General features: G+C 42.3%; 1 protein-coding gene across 1 annotated transcript in view; it reads left to right on the forward strand.

The window, feature by feature from the left end:
• Positions 1-13848, forward strand: part of POP1 (POP1 homolog, ribonuclease P/MRP subunit) — a 29147-nt gene extending 15299 nt beyond the window's left edge. The window contains exons 10-16 of the mRNA XM_063130987.1: positions 536-647; positions 2121-2237; positions 4743-4858; positions 6541-6732; positions 7848-8002; positions 9062-9403; positions 12359-13848. Of these exons, the coding sequence (XP_062987057.1) occupies positions 536-647; positions 2121-2237; positions 4743-4858; positions 6541-6732; positions 7848-8002; positions 9062-9403; positions 12359-13013 (1689 nt within the window). The 3' untranslated portion in view covers positions 13014-13848. The remainder of the gene's footprint in view (positions 1-535; positions 648-2120; positions 2238-4742; positions 4859-6540; positions 6733-7847; positions 8003-9061; positions 9404-12358) is intronic.
• Positions 13849-20707: the final 6859 nt, after the last annotated feature.

Genomic DNA, 20707 nt, shown 5'->3' on the forward strand with positions numbered 1-20707 from the left:
TCCTGCCTGAAACCCTGGAGAGCTGCTGACAGTGGAGACAGTGCTAAGCCAGATGGACCAATAGTCAGACTCCGTATAAGGCAGCTTCCTATTTTCCAGGTTCAAAGGAAATGTGGCAGAATTGTACATCCTTTAATGTAAAGGAGTCATAAGCTAGTAGCTTTCTTCAATATGAGCAGGAAGGCCCGTGGCTTTGGTAATTCCAGATAACTAGGCCAATACTCCTTGCCTGTATGTCGTATGCTGCACTGGCACCAGCTTCCTCACTCAATATACTGGAGACGGAGCCATGCCAAAGCACTGTGCTGCACATGTATTTTGAGTGTATTCCCAGACTTTGGACTCCTTGCCACACGCTTCCCCAAATCTCCAGCCAGTTTTTGGGAGGTTGGAGTCTAGTTCAGTGCCGTTGTACCACAGTCAGCTTTTATGCTGATGCTGGTTCTCTGGGGACACATTTATCGCTAGGGGAGGAGTAGACCTTTGCAGCAGACCGTTTGCGCCCCATCCTGACATGTTGTCATCAACCTTTTAGGAACTGGATTCTACAGAGTCTGAAATTAACAGTTGGTGGATAGAAAACTGCAGAAATCCTGATCAGGTATCCCTTCATCGCCATCAAGAAACCATCTTTGAACTGCTGCAAGGTAAGTGCTAGTAGTGTTCCTAGCCTTCTTTTCTATAGAGAATGCCATTAATGCTTTCTTAACTCTTCATGGAACCATATCATTATCGCTCTACTTAAATTGCTTGGGATACGACTGCTAAAGAAGGCAGACGGCTCCATGTGCTGTTATTAAGGTGTCATTCGAGTAGCAGCTGACCCTTTATGTACTTGAGGGATAGAACTACCTGTGGAGAGAATTGAATTACTGGCTAGGATTACCAACTCCTTTAGACCTCTGCAGTTTCTTTGGCAGCGGACAGTTATTCTTTTCATTCTTTTCCGAAAGCAGTATTGAAGAAAAGGAAATGTGGTCTAAAGTCAGATTCACCTTGTCCAAGCTACACAGTATCATATACTAATAGCAAGTTCATTCTCCGAGTGCTGATGCTTAAGAAACCAAAATGGCACCACCCTCTTGTCCATGGATGGTATCAGCAGGCTTGGGGGACTCTAAAGTCTGCAAGAGTACAACAAATCTTTATTCAGGGGGCGGAGGGGGGACTCGAGGAAGGAAAAGTCATCCTAAACAGCCCAGTGAGAACTAAGCATGCTCATAAGAACATAAGAGCCCTGCTGGATCAGACCAAGGCTCCATCTAGTCCAGCACTCTGTCCACACAGTGGCTGACCAGCTATCAGCCAGGGAACAACAAAGCAGGACACGGTGCAACAGCATCATCCCACCCATGTTCCCCAGCAACTGGTGCACACAAGCTTACTGCCTTGAATACTGGAGATAGCACACAATTTGGAGTAGGAATGGAAGAAAGTAGGTAGATGGGGATTGGATTGGAGTATCCTGAAATAAAGCATGACTGATGAGACCCTGACCGGGAACACTCCACCCTAAAACATTCTGTTGCAGCCTCCCACCCCCATCCCGGTATACTTCTACAGATGCTCATGTTGACTTGAAAGATCAGGAAGGAGCTGAGATGGTAAAAACTGAAGAGAACTTAATGCCAGGAACTTCACTTAGAGTGTTTAAATATCTCTTGAAACAATTAAATCCCAGACAATTGCCACCTGTATTGGTCTGGGTTTAATGGTGCCAAAGATCTTTCATGTTTTCAGTCCAGAGGCTTCTAATAAAGCCTAACCTTCCTCAATATAAATGTATTCACAGAAGGCAGACACCACAGCAATGGATTTTAATACTGTTGTTTTTATGCTTTTTATGTTTTTAAACTTTATATATTTGTTTTTAATGTTTACTGTTTTTAACTTTTGTAAACCGCCCAGAGAGTTTCACCTATGGGGCGGTATATAAATGCAATAAATAAGTAAATAAGGACTAGACATTCTTGTATAGCATTTTCCCAAACTGGTGGTATTGTTTGCGTTTCGAAAATCGATGGAAAAGGTAAGGATGCAGTGGGCAGTATCTCTGTATACCAGCAATGCTTGTTGGCAAAACTTTATTTTGAAGTGTGTGTCCATTTTGTGTGTTTAAGGGTTAAGTTCATCAGATATTCCATCAGGTACTGTACTAGGTTTGACTGTTGGGGATCCTCGAGTGAATTTGCCAAAAAAGAGATCAAAAGCCATGCCAAACCCAGAAAAATACCAAGGTAAAGTATCTCATCCATAATGTAACCATACAACAGTAAAGTAGCCTGTTTCATACCAGGTTACGTTCATGTGTTTCTTAACGTGCCATGGGTGCTTGCTTGGTATCCTCTTGTGGCTTAGAGTTCCACAGTCGATCTACTGAGTAGGTGCACACATACTAAATTAGGGTTATGTAGAGAATACTAGTTGTGAGGAAGGGACAGCACCAAACTGGTCTTGTGCTCAATGGAAGCCTCTGTTAAATGGTACAGATGATCCAGGTTCGAATCCTGGCGAGGCCAACAGGTGCTATATAACCCAAGATACAACATTTCATTCCCACCTGCTTCAGTTGCTCTATAAACATATGCTTTAGGAGAAGTACTAAGAGTCCCCTGTGTCGTGTTTCACCTGTACTGTTTGTTTGGCTGTGGAAACCTCTTCCTGTAGTTGGAGCAAGAACCAGAGGTACTGTACTATCATTGAATTCATTTACAAGTTACTAACATGGAATTGGATTCATAACTTGATGATTTCACTTTTTAACCATTTATCTGCACGCAAGAGCTTGTCTTTCGGTAAGAGTGCAGGTTGGGGGGCAAACTTAACACACATTTCTTTCACGCTTCTACATTTTGGCATCTGCCTCTGTTAAGGTATCTGTATCTTTGCCTTCGATGGATTTTGCTGATTCAGACCACTGGCCCATCAAACCCAACAATAGGCTTTTGACCGGCAGCACCTCTCCATCTTCTTGGGCATTGGTCTCTCCTTGCCCTGTGATCTGAGATCCTTTAACTGGAGAAGCCAAGGATTGATACTTGGATGTTGTATGTGCAAAGCATCTATTTTGTTGCTTAGTTGTGCAGCATTGCTACAAGAGCACTCTTAAAGCTTCACTATTAAAGCACTGCGAAGTGATTCTATTTCCCGAGGCCTAATACAACCTTTTTGGGTGTTGCACGATAAAGTGCTTTTCCTCCAAGTATCTGTTCCCAAATAGGTTTGATGTTTACTGGCAATAACAAATGACAACGTTCTAGATTCACCTATGCATCAAGATCTATTGCATCTTTTATGGTCTTCTAAGAGTGGCCGTATTCTAATTTTGGATGTATGAGGCAGAGAGAAGCATCAGGTCTTGCAAGTCTGTGTGGATTCGGGTGACTTTAACCTTTCGCTGTCTGCTTTTGAATGTAATGAGCCTTTTTGTTTTGAGAGATTCTGCAGGCAGTACATGTTTACAGCCAGTGCATGCAAACTAAATGGCCCAAGAACAAAGGGTAGAAAGAGAAGATCCTAAATGGATGCATATGTGGGGACACAGCAGTGGGCCTGAATGGCTGAAGATCCTTGTTTGCAAACAGCCAGAGGGAAGATAAAAAGCAGTCATAAGAAAACTGATGCTTGCTTGAATTGGGCCCCACAGCTTTTTTCTATAGTAGTATATAGTTTTGCGGAGGAAAAAATGAAGTATTTATTTACTGTCTATAGTAACAAATTGCAAATTCACTATAATCCTGTATTTCATTCTCTTGGTAAGAACACTTTTTACATTCTTAGCAGGGCATTCTATTCCTAAAGGTTCTTGGATCCCTCCAAGATACGTGGGGAAGTAGCATTTCTTTGTCTGTAGTCATCTGTAGATGCATTGTGATGTGTGTTGAAGTAGGTACAGTGTTCTGAATAGCATACATGAAGTGTGTATCCTTTAGGCTGAGTACCCATATCTGCTAAATTCACAGATAACATCCCCATTTTTCTCCATTCTCTTTCTGGTGGAATAGCCTACGTACAAAAAGACAGTAGGCTTGTTGATTTGAATTGTCAGCAGAACCATTTTCCTAAACTTACACAACTTTTGGCACCCCAACTCCCTTACCCTACTTTAGAGATTTAGTACCACATTAAAGATAAATGTACACACACACACAGTTCATGAGAATCTGAACTGTGGATCAGAGTGAAGGAGTGTTCAAGGACTGTCTTAACAAATGTGTGTTCACTTAGCTGCTTCATTATTCAATCAGAAAACAGCGCATCAACCTGAGGTCTTGCATGCCAAGAGGCAGGGAGAAGGCTGCAACTCCGCAGTTCAAAGTGGCAATGGAAGTTAGAAGTTGGTATTTTCATGACTGCCTTGTAAAATGAGACTGTTTGTGTACAATGTCTTCTGATTTCAGAACACTGTAAAATTAGGACTTTTGCCTTCAGTTCTATAAACTATTGGAAAGAATATTATGGCTCTTGTTAGATTTCAGAAATCATTGGGGAATCATTTTTTCCCCAGCTGTTAATGTGCTGCTTTTTTTTTAACTGCTCAGTGCAAAATTTCAATTCTCTTAAACAAAGGTTGCTATGCTCAAGATAGATATACAAAAGGCTTCTCTTAAGCTATGCCCTGGAAGTTGTCATGGTGAAAAGCTTTAATAATCTTTCCACAATTTGCTGTAGTGCTTTCCTCTTAGCTTTCGGTTTGTACAATGTTAGCCTTTCAGTGATGACAAGGCCCTCCTCTCTTTTAGATGATAAGAATGTTAAAGAGCTCCTCCTGGCAGGTGTGCCCGTGGAATGTGCACAGAGCTTTCTTTGGAACCACCATATCTGCAAGAGTGTCACAGACAATAAAATGCCGGAACAGGTAACTTACTAACTTTAACATAATAAACTGTGAAGAACTTGGGTATGTTTAGTCTGTCTCTCCGTGTGTGTGTGTTTTAAATCAAGTACTTTGAAATTTAAAGCCAGTCATAAATGTAATTCTTGTTTCCAGACTCTGCCCATTTGTCTATAGTTGGAATAGAGAAGCAGCTTGACTGTTGGACTGGGCAGAACCATATTCGAATCCCTGCTCAGTCTCAAAGCTTTATTTGCAAACTGCCTCCTTGGCTACTGCAGCAAACTTGCCCAGCACTGCAAAGCCACCAACCTAAGCCTTGCTGTATTCTCAGCTTTCCTTTACACCAGGCTTCCCCAACCTAGTATTGTCCAGATGTTTGGGACCAACTCCTACCAGCTCCAGCCACCATAGCCAGTATTGAGGAATCCTGGGAGTTGTTGCCCCAAACATCTGGAGAGCACCACATTTAGGGAAAATGACGTTATAGTTCAAGAGCCCATGTCAAAATATGTCATAAGATAGAAAAGGATCGACTCTTTGGATAGCTTTAAAAAGTTGTGGCATCTCCAAAATGCTGGGACTAAATGGGAATGCACAAGCCGCTTGCTCTTCCTTAGGCTTTGGGGCTGGACTTCGAGGGGCAGGGAGAGAAGGAATTTATGTCGGGATTTTCTGGGGGTGTATGTTAATTTTTTCAGTGTTTCAAAACTGAAATTAGTACAAAAGTAATCTTGTAGCAAAAGTAATACTTTACTTTGACTTTATTGCCCAAATAGTTCATAATTTCAGAATGGTTGTACATAGTTCCAATTAAGTATATTGGACATTGTTTTGACTTTGATCATATTAAATCGTCTGATTGGGATTGGCCCCACACAAAGCTATCAGATTAGATATTTTAAGATACAGGAAGGTTCTCTACCAGATAGTAGCAGCTTCAGCCATGTACCTTATGATGTAATTAACCACCCCCTTTTTGGAGGCCTCAGAAAGGGGGTACCCACTAATAAAGTCAGTTAGATTGGACAGTCTAGAATTATATATGCCATTTCCCAACTGATGTTGCTTGTTTCATCCATGTACCTTATAATATAATGTTTGGCTCCGAAAAGGGCTTGGGTGGGGACTGCCAACCCCTTAAATGCCCTGGGAGTTGCACATAAAACTGGCAGTTCCCTAGATGCCACAACTTTTGTAAGATGTCCAGATAGTCAAACCTGTTGTACCTTATGATGTTAGTGTTTTGATACAGGCTCTTACACTCTGATTTTCCTGAGGGAAAGAACAGATTTTACAGGCTGCTGCCAATTATTAACATGCACAGTCCCTGCTCTGCCTATCTGAAAATGGATGGAAGCCTGGGGTACCTGGTCAGACAGAAGAAGGCAGAGCAATTGAGGACGCCCATTTGGAAATTGGCTACTTTTCACCCCTTTGAGTGAGAATCTTCTGCATCTTAATAACTGAAGCAGAGTACTTGCTTACAAGTGATTGTCAATGCAAATAATTTCGCTTTAGTTCGAGAAGAGGTGAGGAGGAGTAATTAGGGACAGGAGTTTGCATGTGCGCATAGGCTACTTTCCCCGCTCCCTCTAGGGCCATGCTGTGCTTGCAAATCTGAGGTTTTGCTCTGTTCCATTGCTAGGGTGTGTCTCCTTTTCAAGTATCTCTTCCTAAAGCAAATTTTGTCTCTCTCATCTCAGGCCTTGAATTGTCTGAGAAGTCAACTCTTGGTACCTGGATCACGTCTTGATTTGGGCCCTCAAGAATCCAAGGTTCCTGTACTCCTGGTCCAGCATCCTGGAAAAACAGCTGGAGTCGATCGGCCAGGATGGGGAAGTGGCTGGGACATCTATTTGCCCAAAGGCTGGGGCATGGCTTTCTGGCTTCCTTTTGTAAGTGATGTTTCAGGGAGAAATGTAACATTCTAGGATATATCGACTTTCAGGATGCTTAAACCTTGGTCCCCATAGCTGCATTTCTACTTTTTTTATTGATTTATTAGCAGTATTTATATACTGCTTCCCATTTGAAATAACCCCAAAGCAGCTTACAAAAAAGTAAAAACAAACTAAACAAACAAAAAAGACCACATGTGTACACAATAGTATCAGGAGATTGTTTCAAAGATAGCTCATGGCTGGGGGAAAGCCAAAGCCAAACAGATTTGTTTTCAAGAAACACCTAAAATATACGGGTGTTGAGGCCTGAGATACCTCAAAGGGGAGATCATTCTAAAGGGGCGCCACACTGCAGAGAAGGTCCATCTCTGTGTCTCTGCCAAAGAGAAATCCATATGCTGCAGCATGGACAACAGGGCCTCTATCCAAGATCATAGTGGCCTGGGGGGGGGGGGGTTGGTATAAAGGGTGACATTCTGTGGGGTAACCTGGTCCTGAGTTGTATAGGGCTTTGTACACTAATACTGACACCTTCAACCTAGCTCAGTGCGTAATTTGTGCATAATTTCCACCCTATCTGTGCATAACTTGTAGCAAATCTGACTTTCATATTAAAGGTTTTGTACCAGGCTTGTCAGATTTCATTTAAGAATTTTTAAAGTGTTGGGATTTCACAGTTCTCTTTCAATCCATCCCCATCCTTCGATTCGCTTCCACCAGGGGAAGAGCCTTCAGCGTGGTGGCTCCCCTCCTATAGAATTCCCTTCCTCTGGAGGTCAGGCAGGCGCCAACTTTGTATTCCTTTTGGCACCTCCTGAAAATGTCATTATTCCAGGAAGCCTTTCCTTAATGACCACCTGCGGTTCACTGTACATTTTGCTTCTTTTAAAACCTATTTTAAAGTGTTTTATTCTGTTTTTATTTTATTTTATCTTGTACACCGCTCCGAAATTTTCAGTGGGGAGCGGTATATAAATATTATAAATAAATAAATCCATTTTATTTTTTAAACTCTGCATTATGAAAATAGGAGATCATTTGAACTGAAGTGAGCCGTTCCTAATCACCTTGTCAGTACTGACTTTCTGCAACTGGACACTCCTTTCTAGGTCTATCGAGGTGCACGAGTAGGTGGTTTGCAAGAAGCTCTGAAGCATTCCCTGTACAAGCGTACGCCTCATGTCCCCCATGATTATCCAGACTGTCCCGCTGGCCTCCAGTCTGCCAAAGAACTAGAGAGAAATCTTCTTGAAAAGTTTAAGAGGTAAATGCCTAAAATGAACTGTTGTGATTTAAAAATCTGATCTGTAACATGTACTTCATCTTACTGATGGCATGTTCAGTAGATCGCACATTTTGCTTTTTTTAAAATTTCTACTTGCAGAAGGGATTTTTTTTAAAAAAATACTTATAATTAAGTGCATACTCCGCTTTCCCCCTCCAAATGGAGATACCGAACAATAACATAAGACAAAATGGTAAGTCTATTTTGAAAAGCAGTGATCTGATTTGGATGTGACTCCCTTTGCATATAGAATTGCATACAAAAACACATACATTAGGAGAACTATGCATGCATGAAAAGCTATATAAATGTTCATGCACCCTTTTTAAAAAGAATTTGCAAACTGATGCAGAAATGGGATAGAATGAACTGAGGACTGGAAAAATGAGAAATAGAAAAATGAGAAACTGAAATTGGCAGATTCATCCATCCATACTCAAGACAAAGTGGCTCGTTCACACAACACTTTTCTCTACTCAGTGGGAAAACTCCACTCAATGGTGGAGTTTGTAGGGGGTACTCACCACACACCATGTTCCAACTCCACCATTGTGTGGATGTGACCTCCTGTGGAGCAGAGTAAAAGTAAAAGCAGCATTTGATTGACAGTTCCTCTGCCCTCTCTCCTCCCCCAGTCCTCCCAATAGTATCCCATCAGCCAGTGCTGCAAAAAAAAAAAAAAAAAAAAAACCAGTCCCAGCGGCTCTCCTAGAGTGTCACTCCCTATTTTTTACCACTCATGCCAGCAAACTCTATGGCAACTGGGAAACTCAGCAGGAAACTCTCCAGAGCTCTTCAGACAACATGGAATACAATGGTTGTGCAGGAACCCTCCTCTGCACAATGTGGAGATTCAGGGTGGAGTTGTTACACCACCATTGAGAAAAGTGTTGTGTGAACTGAGCCAGTCACTTGCTCAGCTGTTCATTAGAAAATGTTTTTTTTCTAACCTTGGGGCAATTATTTGTAATTGTGGATAACTTTGCATTGCACTCAATGTTTTGCTGTTTCTAAATAGGAAATATACCTTTGTCATAGGCGTCCTCCTGCAAAAAGAGCTAATTATGTTAAACATGGGACCTTGACACCATTCCTCTGTCCTTGGGATAAGCTTACCCAGGACTGGGAAGCTCACGGAAACGAAGCTCAAGGAAAACACATCCCCCCAACAGCCCTAGACAGTGAAGCTTATGCAAGTGATGCACAGGTTTCTTGTGGCCCCAGCCCTGAAGCAGAGGTGGTGACATCTTCTATAACCAGCGAATCAGATCAGCTAACGGAGACGTGCTCCCAAAACGTGCAGATGGAAGAAGAGGAAAAAGTGGCTGCATCTCTCTTGGGTAGCAAAGTCACATCAAGTTGGGCTTTCTGTGTTCTCAGGTAAGCAGAACAAATTCACTGTTGTCCAAAGAGGGGAATTGACTTATGACTTGCATGAATCTATACGTAGAGATTTGAGTGTACGAGATCTTGTGTTGGAACAACAGCAACAGCGTGGAGTACTTCACTGTCTTTGGCTTCTGAGCTTCTCACACCCAGCCAGGGTAAACCATTCTGCTTGTCCACAATTCCTATTAAAATAAGAACATAAGAAGAACCCTGCTGGATCAGACCGAGGGTCCATCTAGTCCAGCACTCTGTTCACACAGTGGCCAACCAGCTGTCTGCCAGGGAACAACAAAGCAGGACACGGTGCAAGAGCACCCTCCCACCCATGTTCCACAGCAACTGCCTCGAATACTGGAAGTAGCACGTAGTCATAGACTGCAAGCACTTTTGGAGCACACTGATTATCTAGACCCATTCCAGTCTGGGTTCCGATCTGGTTACGGGACTGAATCAGCCTTGGTTGCCCTGATGGATGACCTTTATCGAGAGAGGGACAAGGGGAATGCAACCCTGTTAATCCTGCTCGATCTCTCATCGGCTTTTGATACCATCGACCATGGTATCCTCCTGGATCGACTCCGTGGGATGGGCATCAGAGGCACTGTGATACAGTGGTTCCGGTCCTACCTACAGGGTCATTTTCAGAGAGTAGCATTGGGTGACCAGTCCTCGGCCTCTTGGCAATTGAGCTGTGGAGTGCCGCAGGGCACCATCTTGTCCCCAATGTTATTTAGCATCTATATGAAGCCGTTGGGAGCGGTCATTAGGGGATTTGGAGCTAAATGCCATCAATATGCTGATGACGCACACTCTATCTCCCTGTGACAACTGAATCAGGTGAGGCTGTGCAGGTCCTGGACCAGTGCCTAGACTCAGTAATGGGCTGGATGGGGGCCAATAAACTGAGACTGAATCCTGGCAAGACGGAAGCCCTGTGGGTGAGTGGTTCCCGAGTCCGGGAGACAGGCTCATTGCCTGTTCTGGGTGGGGTTGCACTGCCTCTGAAAGAACAGGTTCGTAGTTTGGGGGTACTCTTAGACCCATTTCTGTTGTTGGAGGCTCAAGTAGCTGCCACGGCTCGGAGTGCCTTTTACCATCTTCGGTTGGTTTGCCAACTACGACCTTTCCTGGACAGGGATAGCTTGACCACGGTGGTACAGGCATTGGTAACCTCAAGATTGGATTACTGCAACGTGCTCTGTGGGGCTGCCCTTGAAGCTGCTCCAGAAGCTGGAGCTAGTGCAGAATGCTGCAGCTCGGCTGTTGTCTGGAGCTGCCCCTTTCCAGCATGTAACTCCTCTGCTGAGGGAACTGCACTGGCTGCCTATTCGCTACCTGGCCAGGTTTAAGGTTCTTGTTCTTGTGTACAAAGCCCTAAACAACTTGGGACCAGGATACCTGAGAGAGCGCCTTCTCCCTTACCAACCTGCCTGGTCACTGAGGTCATCCGAGGGCCTTCTCCTGGTGGTTCCACCTAGATCTATCCTCCGATTGGAATCCACCAGGGGAAGAGCCTTCAGCGTGGTGGCGCCCCTCCTGTGGAATTCCCTGCCTCTGGAGGTCAGGCAGGCGCCAGCTTTGTACTCCTTTCGGCCCCTCCTGAAAACATCTTTATTCCAAGAAGCCTTTCTTTAACATGCAGCCTTGAATCTGTTTTTGCTTCTTTTAAATTTTGTTTTAACTGTTTTATTCTGTTTTCATTTTCATTTTATCTTGTACACCGCTCCAAAAGTTTTCCATGGGGAGTGGTATATAAATATTTTAAATAAATAATAATAAATAAATAATAATAATAATAATTTATCCATCCCCCTTTTAAAGCCATCCAAATTGGTGGCCATCACCACATCTTGTGCTGTGTGAAGAAGTACTTCCTTTTAATTGTCCTGAATCTCCCACCAATCAGCTACATGGGATGACCCTGGGTTCTAGTATTATGGGAGAAGGAGAAAACTGCCTCGCTATTTTTTTTCTCTAGTCGCAGGACTGGTAATGTAAGCTTTTCTTCATGACAAGTGCTTGTTACTATGTGTCCCTGCCACCTGTCAGTGGAAGGCTTTTTTGAAGTTGAGCAGTAGTTGACATTGTTTACTGCTAGTGTTCTGTGTGTGTGTGTACACACACATATAAAATATAAACACACAACATGGACATTTTTAGGTTTCTTTCAAGTGGGAATGCTAAAGTTGCACCTGTTCTTCATTTTGATAAACTCAGACCAGATCTGTGGCTATTAGCTTTTAAAGGAGGGGCATCTTTCCCTTGCAAGTCTGTAAGAGCCCATCTTTAGATTTTCCTTATACAGGCAGAGTCTGCTGTGAGGTGTAGCGATTAGAGTAGCCTTCCCAAGCATAGTACTCTCCGGAGCTTTTGGACTGCAGTTCCCACCATTGTTGACCATTGACCATGCTGGCTGGGGCTGATGGAAGTTGGAAGTTTAAAACATCTAGGAGGCACTTCAGGAAGTCTGGATTAGACTGTTACCTTAAACTGGAAAGGCTCATGTCCAGATTCCTGCTCAGCCACAAAGCTTATTGGGTAACCTTGGGGCCACTATCTCTCAGCCTAACCTTTTTTCGCAGGGTTAATGTTAGGCTAAAAGGTGGGGTGGGGGAGCACAATGTATGCTGACCTGTGGTCCTTGGAGGAAGGGCAGGGTAAAAACGTAATATAGCATTTAAATTCTGATCAAAGCCTGTGCAATCTCAATAGATGTGTTAATATCTGGCCTCCGACTATGAAGTATCAGTGAGAAGGGGCGTGGAGATAAATGGAAAATTGGGTAGTGAAATGGAGTTTTCTGAAAAAGGGTTTGGCTCGCTGGCTGGCTGGCTGGAACCCAGAACCAGGAGTACTGAAGGCTACAATGTCCTGTCCCCTCCAGATCCCACTTGTTTTGTACTAAACTGGAAGAAAACATAATAACATGCTATGTCCTCTCAACAGGAGCAGAAAATTATTAAGGCAGGTTTCAGTCTGGTGTCAGCCTACATCCGCCAGAAACCGGAAGATCCAGCGCCTTGCTTCCAAACCAGATCAGAAGAAGCTGGCTGGGGATGCCCTCTTGCCTATCTGTCTCCGCTATCCCAGGGCACTAGTGTGGGTCAGCTTGTCCTTCCTCAAAAAAGGTAGCCCCGAATTACACAGTATGATTTGCGTTCCAGCGAAAGAAGACTTGTTAGAGCTCTGCAAAGACCAGCACTTCTGTGGACCTCAGGAACCCAAACACAGGGATCGATTTAAGAGCAAAGTGTCGAAACAAAAGGGAAGGAAAAAGAGAGAGAACGTTGGCAAGGCCACAGAAAGTAGTGCTTCCAATGCCATGAGTGTAATGCCAGCTGAACACGAAGATCTCATTCTGGGCCTGTGGCCTGACTCTCTGCCAGAAGTTGCATCGCATTGTTCCAGAGTCCTCTTGGGTTTTGTTACTCAAGGGGACTTCTCCTTAGCCTCTGGCTGTGGTGAAGCTCTGGGGTTTGTTAGTCTGACAGGATTGCTGCAAATGTTGATTGGGCAACCAGCAGACAAGAAAGGGCTCGTGGTGTTAAGAAATCCAGCATCCCTACAGTACAGATTTGCTCGGCTTACTGTTGAAGTCTAACCTGAGTTGAAATGCAGTGGCATGTAAGAGGATCAAAGACACTCTTCTCTGAAAGTGTGCACACTTCTTAATTGAGATTCAGAGCTTCCAAAAATGTTCACCGACTTTGTTCATATGTAACATGAAATAGACTTAAACTGCTATGTACATTCAGGTATCAAGTAACCCCTTCCCTTATTCAGAAGCACATATATTGTAAACTGCCCAGAGAGCTTCTGCTATTGGGCGGTATAAAAATGTAATAAATAAATAAATAATCTGAATTGGTAATTTTTTTCAAGCACGTGGTATTCCTTGTACATTTAAACAAACCCCTCTTTATATTATAGAGGAATTTGGCTGAACTACAGATCTCTGCCCCCTCCCATCTTGTGCAACTGCAACCATGCATGTTTCAAATAATTATTTTCCCATTTTCCTGAAAGTGGCTTATTGAGCCCATAGATTTTAGCAAGTAGATATATATATATTTGTTTTCTGACCCTTGGGGCCAAGTCATGTCTGCATACATTACAACAACATAGTTTCCCCTCAACATTTCTGTTCAAACAAGTGTTTTGCCTGAATCTGCCCAAACAGTTGAAATAAAATTATGTTAATAAAGCTATGACTTGTTAATTGCATGAAAGGATGACCACCCATCTTATCCTCAGCTCTTCTGAACAAATATATATGTTCTGCTCTGGAGAAGTCCTCATTATTGTTAAGAGAAGTTGGTTAGGCTTGCTCTCTTTTATGACGAGAAGGTGAAATCATGTTACTATGTTTTAAATACAAACTGTATTGCTTTAAATGGGAAGTAACTTCCTTCAATAAGTGTATTGGAACACTTAAAGGGCAATAAACATGCTTACAATGTAAGTTTAATATCTTGTGTGGTCTGTTGTGAACTTGCATATGAAGATGGGTTGGAGGGAGCTCTGGTTGTTTTTTTAAATTGTAACTTAATGGAGTGTCTCCTGTTTTATATAGAATTTTATTGATTCATGCATGAAGGAAATGAATTGGTGAATTCAGATCTGAAATGGTGCTTTTGTCCTTGCTTAAGATGCAGCACTTGTCTATACACATGTAAATATAGTCTGTTGTTGTGTCTGCATGTTGGAAGACTTGGAGACTAGAATTAACTCACAGTGGCAAACATACGGCTGAGGTATCTGGTTTGAACTGATGGGAAAAGATAGATAAAACGTTTAACAATGCCTGAGAATAGATGAGAGTCTTTAGTATTTGAATGGGAAAGTGACAGACCTTGATCAAATGTTGGCTCATACTCATATTTATTTTGATGAATTGAACTTTTATGGTGTTCATATTTTATCAATTAACTATCTTTCCATATATTTCAATTAAGTAAATTCTTAATTGAAATTAACATCTATTTTTGTGCTACTAAGATTAAGACAGTTATATAACAGTATATAACAGATTAATCTGTTGTTCCCTTTTTTTAATCTTCTGGTTTGATTTTACTATACTTAAGTCTGTTGCAGGATTTGCTCATAGAAAACTGATATATTTAAATGAAACAAAGTAGTAATGCTAGTTTGCAGTTCACCAGATAAGAGCATCCAAAAAGTTGAAAAAATAGTCTTAGGCCCTGTTCAGAAGACACCTTAAACCACAGCTTTAACCATGGTGAATAAAGCAAAAAGCCTTATTCACTGTGGTTAAAGCCATGGTTTAAGGTGTCTTCTGAACATGGCCTGGCTTTCTGGCTTAACCAGCATAGTTAAAGCCATGGTTTAAGGTGTCTTCTGAATGGTCCCTTAATGTTCACTTTGTGGAATGTTAGGCTTTGACAACTTTAACATTGTGTAGGATAATTGTCTATAGTGTAGACACCATATCATATCATAGCATTCTCTTCCCCTCCTTATTGTTTTACTATGATTTTATTAGATTGTAAGCCTATGCGGCAGAGTCTTGCTATTTACTGTTTTACTCTGTACAGCACCATGTACATTGATGGTGCTATATAAATAAATAATAATAATAATAATAATAATAAATGTTTAATCGGTAATAACTAAAAGTGTCCACCAAGGACGAGATTCAACATGAACTTTAGTTCGGTGCTTTGGAAAATGCTGCTATTCTGCTTGGTTTGATTCAGAGGCCATTTGTTTCAATTCGGGTACTCAACCTGAATTGAGGTTTAGAAATCAAAGGCTTTGTGCCTCACATTGACTATCATGGAATTTTTTTTAACGTCTATAAACTTTTTTCCAGCTTGTCAGAGGTAGATGAAATTAGTAGAAGTAGTTATTATTTGTTTATTTATTTAGAATATTTATATACCGCTCCCCATTGAAAAGTTTCGGAGCGGTGTACAAGATAAAATGAAAATAAAATCAGAATAAAATAGTTAAAACAAAATTTAAAAGAAGCAAAAACAGAGATTCAAGGCTGCATATTAAGGAAAGGCTTCTTGGAATAAAGATGTTTTCAGAAGACGCCGAAAGGAGTACAAGGTTGGCGCCTGCCTGACCTCCAGAGCCAGGGAATTCCACAGGAGGGGCGCCACCACGCTGAAGGCTCTTCCCCTGGTGGATTCCAATCAGAGGATGGATCTAGGTGGAACCACCAGGAGCAGGCCCTCGGATGACCTCAGTGACCGGGCAGGTTGGTAAGGGAGAAGGCGCTCCTTAGGAGGGGATTATGCCTGCCTAATTTCGGAAACATAGTGGGTTTTGTGCTATACAACTTCATGTTTTGTTTGTTTAAGGGAGCTGCTGATAGCTTTTTTATTTCTTTTATTTTATTTCTGAGGGGATTGTGCCTACAAATCTTTCGATGAATGCCTGAAGGGATTTTTGTGCAAGAGAAAGCGTTACATTTTGATGGTATCCATAAAAGGATGCGCTTATACCCTTGCATTCCTTGTGGACCATTCTTCTGAAAATGATAGTATAGAGGTGGCCCTAAATAAGAAACCTGCAAAGTTAGGTGCAACAAATTTTGCGAAGGGGAGACTTCAAAGAGTGTGTGTGTGTGTGTGTGTGTGTGATTTGCTTCCTTTTCCCTCTCCCTGTGTGTGGGGTGGGGCCTTGGCATGAAAACAGCACACATTATACAAGTGTTTCCAGGCAAGAAACCTGCAGTTTCATTGAATAGGTGAATAAGTTAGGGAGTTGTGGTGATTGAAAACCAATTTAAGGCTATTTTCATAGTAAACCCTGGTAGTGTTGGAAGAATGGCTGTCTTGCGGTCCCATCGTTGCCCTCCCCCAAAGCACAGTGATTGGAGAGCCCCTGGTAAAAACATGATTAGGAGGTGGACCTGTCAGCCACTCAACCCTCCCTTACCCCCCATCCCCACTTTTAGAGAAAGCAAGCGAAAGATAACTGTTTTTGGAGGCACAGTGTCTGCTTTCCTGAAGCTAAATCATGAATGAAGCCTGATATAAGGTCTAGCTTCAGTTCTCATTTCAGAGGGAAGCCTGCTTTGCCTTGAGGAGTGCCAGAAATGATCCAAAGGGGTGCAATTCAGCTTGAGCTTTGACTTGGAGTGAATCTGATGCCCACCACCTACTAATAACCTCTTCCATATTTAAATATCTAAGATAATATGACTTCTTTTTTAAACAATAAAGTCATATTGATCTGAATACTATTAACCCACCTTGACACTTTTATTCATTACGTCTTTCCAAGGGTGTACATGGTCCTCCTATCTTCTCCTGAAAGCAACTTGTTGAGGCTGTGACTGGCCCAAGAAACAGCTAGCGAGCTTCATGGCTGAGTGGGGATTTGAACGCTCTTAACGGCTCTAACCATTATACACACTGGTGTAAGCCTTAAAAGTACTTGCCATTTCTTCCATAAACTGGTTTAAGACCAAAGCTTTAACTGAAGGGTTTTCTTTTTGTCAAAAGCTTAAAAGTACCTTTAAGTTCACTTGTGTGATTCAACAAGTGTCTTCTGTAGGCAGAGGTGAAATATGGACTAAAGCTATTTGTCTTGTAGTCAAATAAAATAGAAGATATTAATGCATTCTGGGAGGGATTAGCTGCTCATAGGCTTTCCCAAAGGCTGTAATCACAATGCTCTGTAGACTTAGTGCAACTAGTATGTTCTAATTAGCTTCTCTATAAAAAAAGGATTCGCTATGTTCTTCTGGGTCACTAGTTTTTCCACATAGCTCATTACAGGACATTAGTCATTCCTGGACTCTGCCTGACACAACACACCTGTTTGCTAGACAGAAAAGCCTCAGTGATATAGGTTCTAAAAACTTGCAAGTGGTTCTCATCAATGGTTTCGTGGTGGTGTCTCATTATAGCTAAGGTTTCACTTTTTCTTTTTTGGAAGCAGCCTCAACAAGTTAAATCCAGTTTCATATAATAGTTAACTCTGTTGACATTGAAACTGGCCACAAGATGTCCCCACAGGAAAAACAATGCCCTGTTTTGGGTCTAAAAGGTTTACATGCATCAATAATGCAAAAATAACTTTGTACAAATAATAAAAGCCTTAAATGGTCTGTAACTAGATAGAGCCTGTTTTCTCATGGCAACAGCGATGGCTTTCAACTAATCTTTTGAATCTCATCCTGTTCAGTGATGGCTCATTATTATATATGTTCTGGTCCCTTCCTTCCTTTTTTTAAAACTAGAAAAATATTTAGTCTTACTAATATGAGCTTTTGCTTACAGTATTAGATATGATAAGCCATTGAAAAGAGCCAGAAGTGAGGTCCATTACACCTTGCTACTTGTTATCTTAAAGCTGGATTAAATAGCTTCCTAAGACGTACTGCTTATTCCACAGCCTTCTACACTTGATCCATAAATGAGTGGAGTAAAGGAAGAAAATGGAAGGAAATTGGAGGAACTGTAGAGTGCCATTGTATTTGGCCCTTCAAAATTGGGACCATGTTTCCTTGGCTTCTGTCCATCTTTTCTCTCCATATCTAGCATTCCTTCTTTTAGATCAGACTTCAACAGCCTGATTCCCTTCCATCATACTAAGACAGCATGCTTCTCAACACTGATTTGGCAGTCTTGAAAATCTGTTTCTTCTGTGCTTTGGTTGATGGTCCAGATTCCTTGCAAGTACCCTAATATTGGTACATGGATATAAGTGCATTGTACTATGCATCAATCAAAACTGCTACGTCAGTCTAAAATCTTGCAACTGCTCTGTGCTTATCTCCTCTGTATGCGTGTTTAGGTGTCCAGTAAAATGCTATCACTTTGGTCCGAGTTAATTTTAAACAACAACCAACTATGGACTTTCAAATACAAGTGACCAAATTTTTCCACTGTATGTTGTGTGACTTTTCCTGCCATCCATTTCTATCTAGACTTGCTACACAAGCTGGCTTCCTGTAAAGTTATCATATGACAGAACACCTTGCTTAACCAGTTCATTAGGTGGCACAGAGATGGTGCAGGTCTTGGGTTCAGAATTGGATAGTTTGGTGAGGAGAAGAAATTGCATGAATTGCCACTCTGACTTTAGGGGATGACAGTTTTGTAAACGTTGCTAATATATCCCAGTTGCTTTTAGATCCATTTCTATATTTGATTCCCTTTCCTGCTCAGGTTTTCCAGCTGCTATTGAAGCTTGGGGTTGGTGCTAATTTGGTGACTCTAAGTTAGAAGTATTGATGAAATCCCTTTTTTAGTTGTTTGGCAACATGCTGTGCAAATAGCCTTAATATGAGGGAGGGCACGGTGCAGTGGATTTCAGCATGTGAAGACAAAGCTGAGAAATTGGAAGGGTGCGGGTGACCATAAACTAAGTTCACTCTTAGAACAATCAGGAGGCTGAGCGGCCCTCTCCATCTGGCTGCCAGAATACACAGAAATGCGGTGTGATTTATCTTCAGGTTAGGAAACTCTCATTTCCCATTGTTTGGAGTTGCAATTTGGCCTATATATCTTTTTAGACTGGAGGAGAAATTTAGCTCTCTCAAGGCAAACGAAATAGAGTGCATTAATCTTGGCGGCACTAATTCTCCCCTAAGTGACAGGTTCGAAATGTTTCGGTGGCTGATAGTCCTTTTAGGATGCCCAATTTGCTATAAGGCTTGGGAATCCGGGGACGGATTGCTCTGGCTGCTCAAGTGTGAAGATCATGTTAGCACAAAGTAATACTTCATGTTAGGCTTCCTCAGCTGATATGCCATCCCTCTCATGTGCCTCTTTGAAGCCAGAATGGATTAAACCTGAGTCTGAGAGTGAGCCTGTGACATCGTTACGCTCTACATCTACTGACATGCTTTGGTGGGAGCCAAATCATCTACACTAAGCAGCAGGTTCAACCAATTGCCCCTGTCAACAGTGGCAGTGTTTTGTTTTTTCTCATTCCAGTGGCTACTGGAATGGGTTTCCTTTTCTGTTGTAGCAAACATGGATGATGAGCAGGAGTATCGTCCCAGCTTAGTGCAATCCAGCATGGTCAATACATAAGATCTGAAGGAGTGAATTCTTTCTTTCCTTTTTCTCTTTACTGTGGGCCACAGCTACTGCTAAAATTTGTCACTGGGGCTGTGTGTACGACGCCGTTTTGCATCCAGATTTCCCCAAAACTTTGTGGTACTGCTGCTGTAAAGCAGCTTTAAATGGTAGGACTAAGCGCGGACTATGAGGAAAAGAACAATCACAGTGTCATAGTCAGACAATGGGAATGGGCAGCAGACCAAAAACATTTTTTTTTGTGTTTTCTAGAAATTCTGTGCAACTTTGAAAGCCTGTAGCATCTCATCTGTGCTGCTGCAGTTCGTTGAATTGATGCATTAGACATCCCAACTGCCGTTACTTTTGTTCTCCAGACTGTAATAAGTCCATGGACGCCATTACTTGGCTTGTCCAGCCTGCCCCCTGCCTTGTATTCCTGCACCTACCCTGCACTGGGACGTGCCCCTAGCTGCGCCCACTTTCCTAATCCGAGGTGAAGCCACCAGTGATAGACAAAAGAAACAACGTGGTGACATCAAGGCAATTGAAAAAGGCATGGTAAAACACCATCATGAAAAAGCATAGTTTCGGGTGGAAAAGCCCAATGTGGCTGAGAGTTGACAGCTGCACCACTGCACAGCCAAGACAGGGTAACTAGGCCATATAGACACACACACACCGGCACTAAAAGTTACCAGCCAGTACTTGAAATTCCAAAAGGATTCTTCTAATTAGCTTCAATTTCAAAGACACAAGGGCTTCATAGTGACAAACCAGGAGGCCATCTTGCCTTGGCACTCCCAAATAAGTGTCAGGAGTGAAATTCACACCATTTGGTGAACCATCTTTTCTGGCACTTCTCTTGCACACAACACTTCCAATTCTTTTTGTTTTGACTGACAAGTGCCAAAGAACTTGTCTCACTGAGTTCGAAACACTTGAAAAAGGCCCACAGCTCTTCTGGGTCAGGGCCTGTTGTTTGTATAAAAGCATAAATAAAAGTTTTTGAACAGTTAACCATTTTTTCTTCTGGGGATTTCTCATTTTTTGATCTGCCTGAGGCAATATTTATTATTATTATTATTATTATTATTATTATTATTATTAGGGGTGTGCACGGACCCCCCGCTCCGCTTCACTTGCAGATCCGCCATTTTTCGGATCGGGCCGCTCCGCCCCGCCCCCGCTCCGCCCACTTCCGCTCCGCTCCGCCCGGAGCTCCGGATCCGGATCCGGAGCTCCGTTTCCCCCCCCATAGGCTTGCATTGAAAGCTAAAAAAGTATACAA

The sequence above is a fragment of the Elgaria multicarinata genome, chromosome 7 (genome assembly GCF_023053635.1).
Source record: "Elgaria multicarinata webbii isolate HBS135686 ecotype San Diego chromosome 7, rElgMul1.1.pri, whole genome shotgun sequence".
NCBI lineage: Eukaryota > Metazoa > Chordata > Lepidosauria > Squamata > Anguidae > Elgaria > Elgaria multicarinata.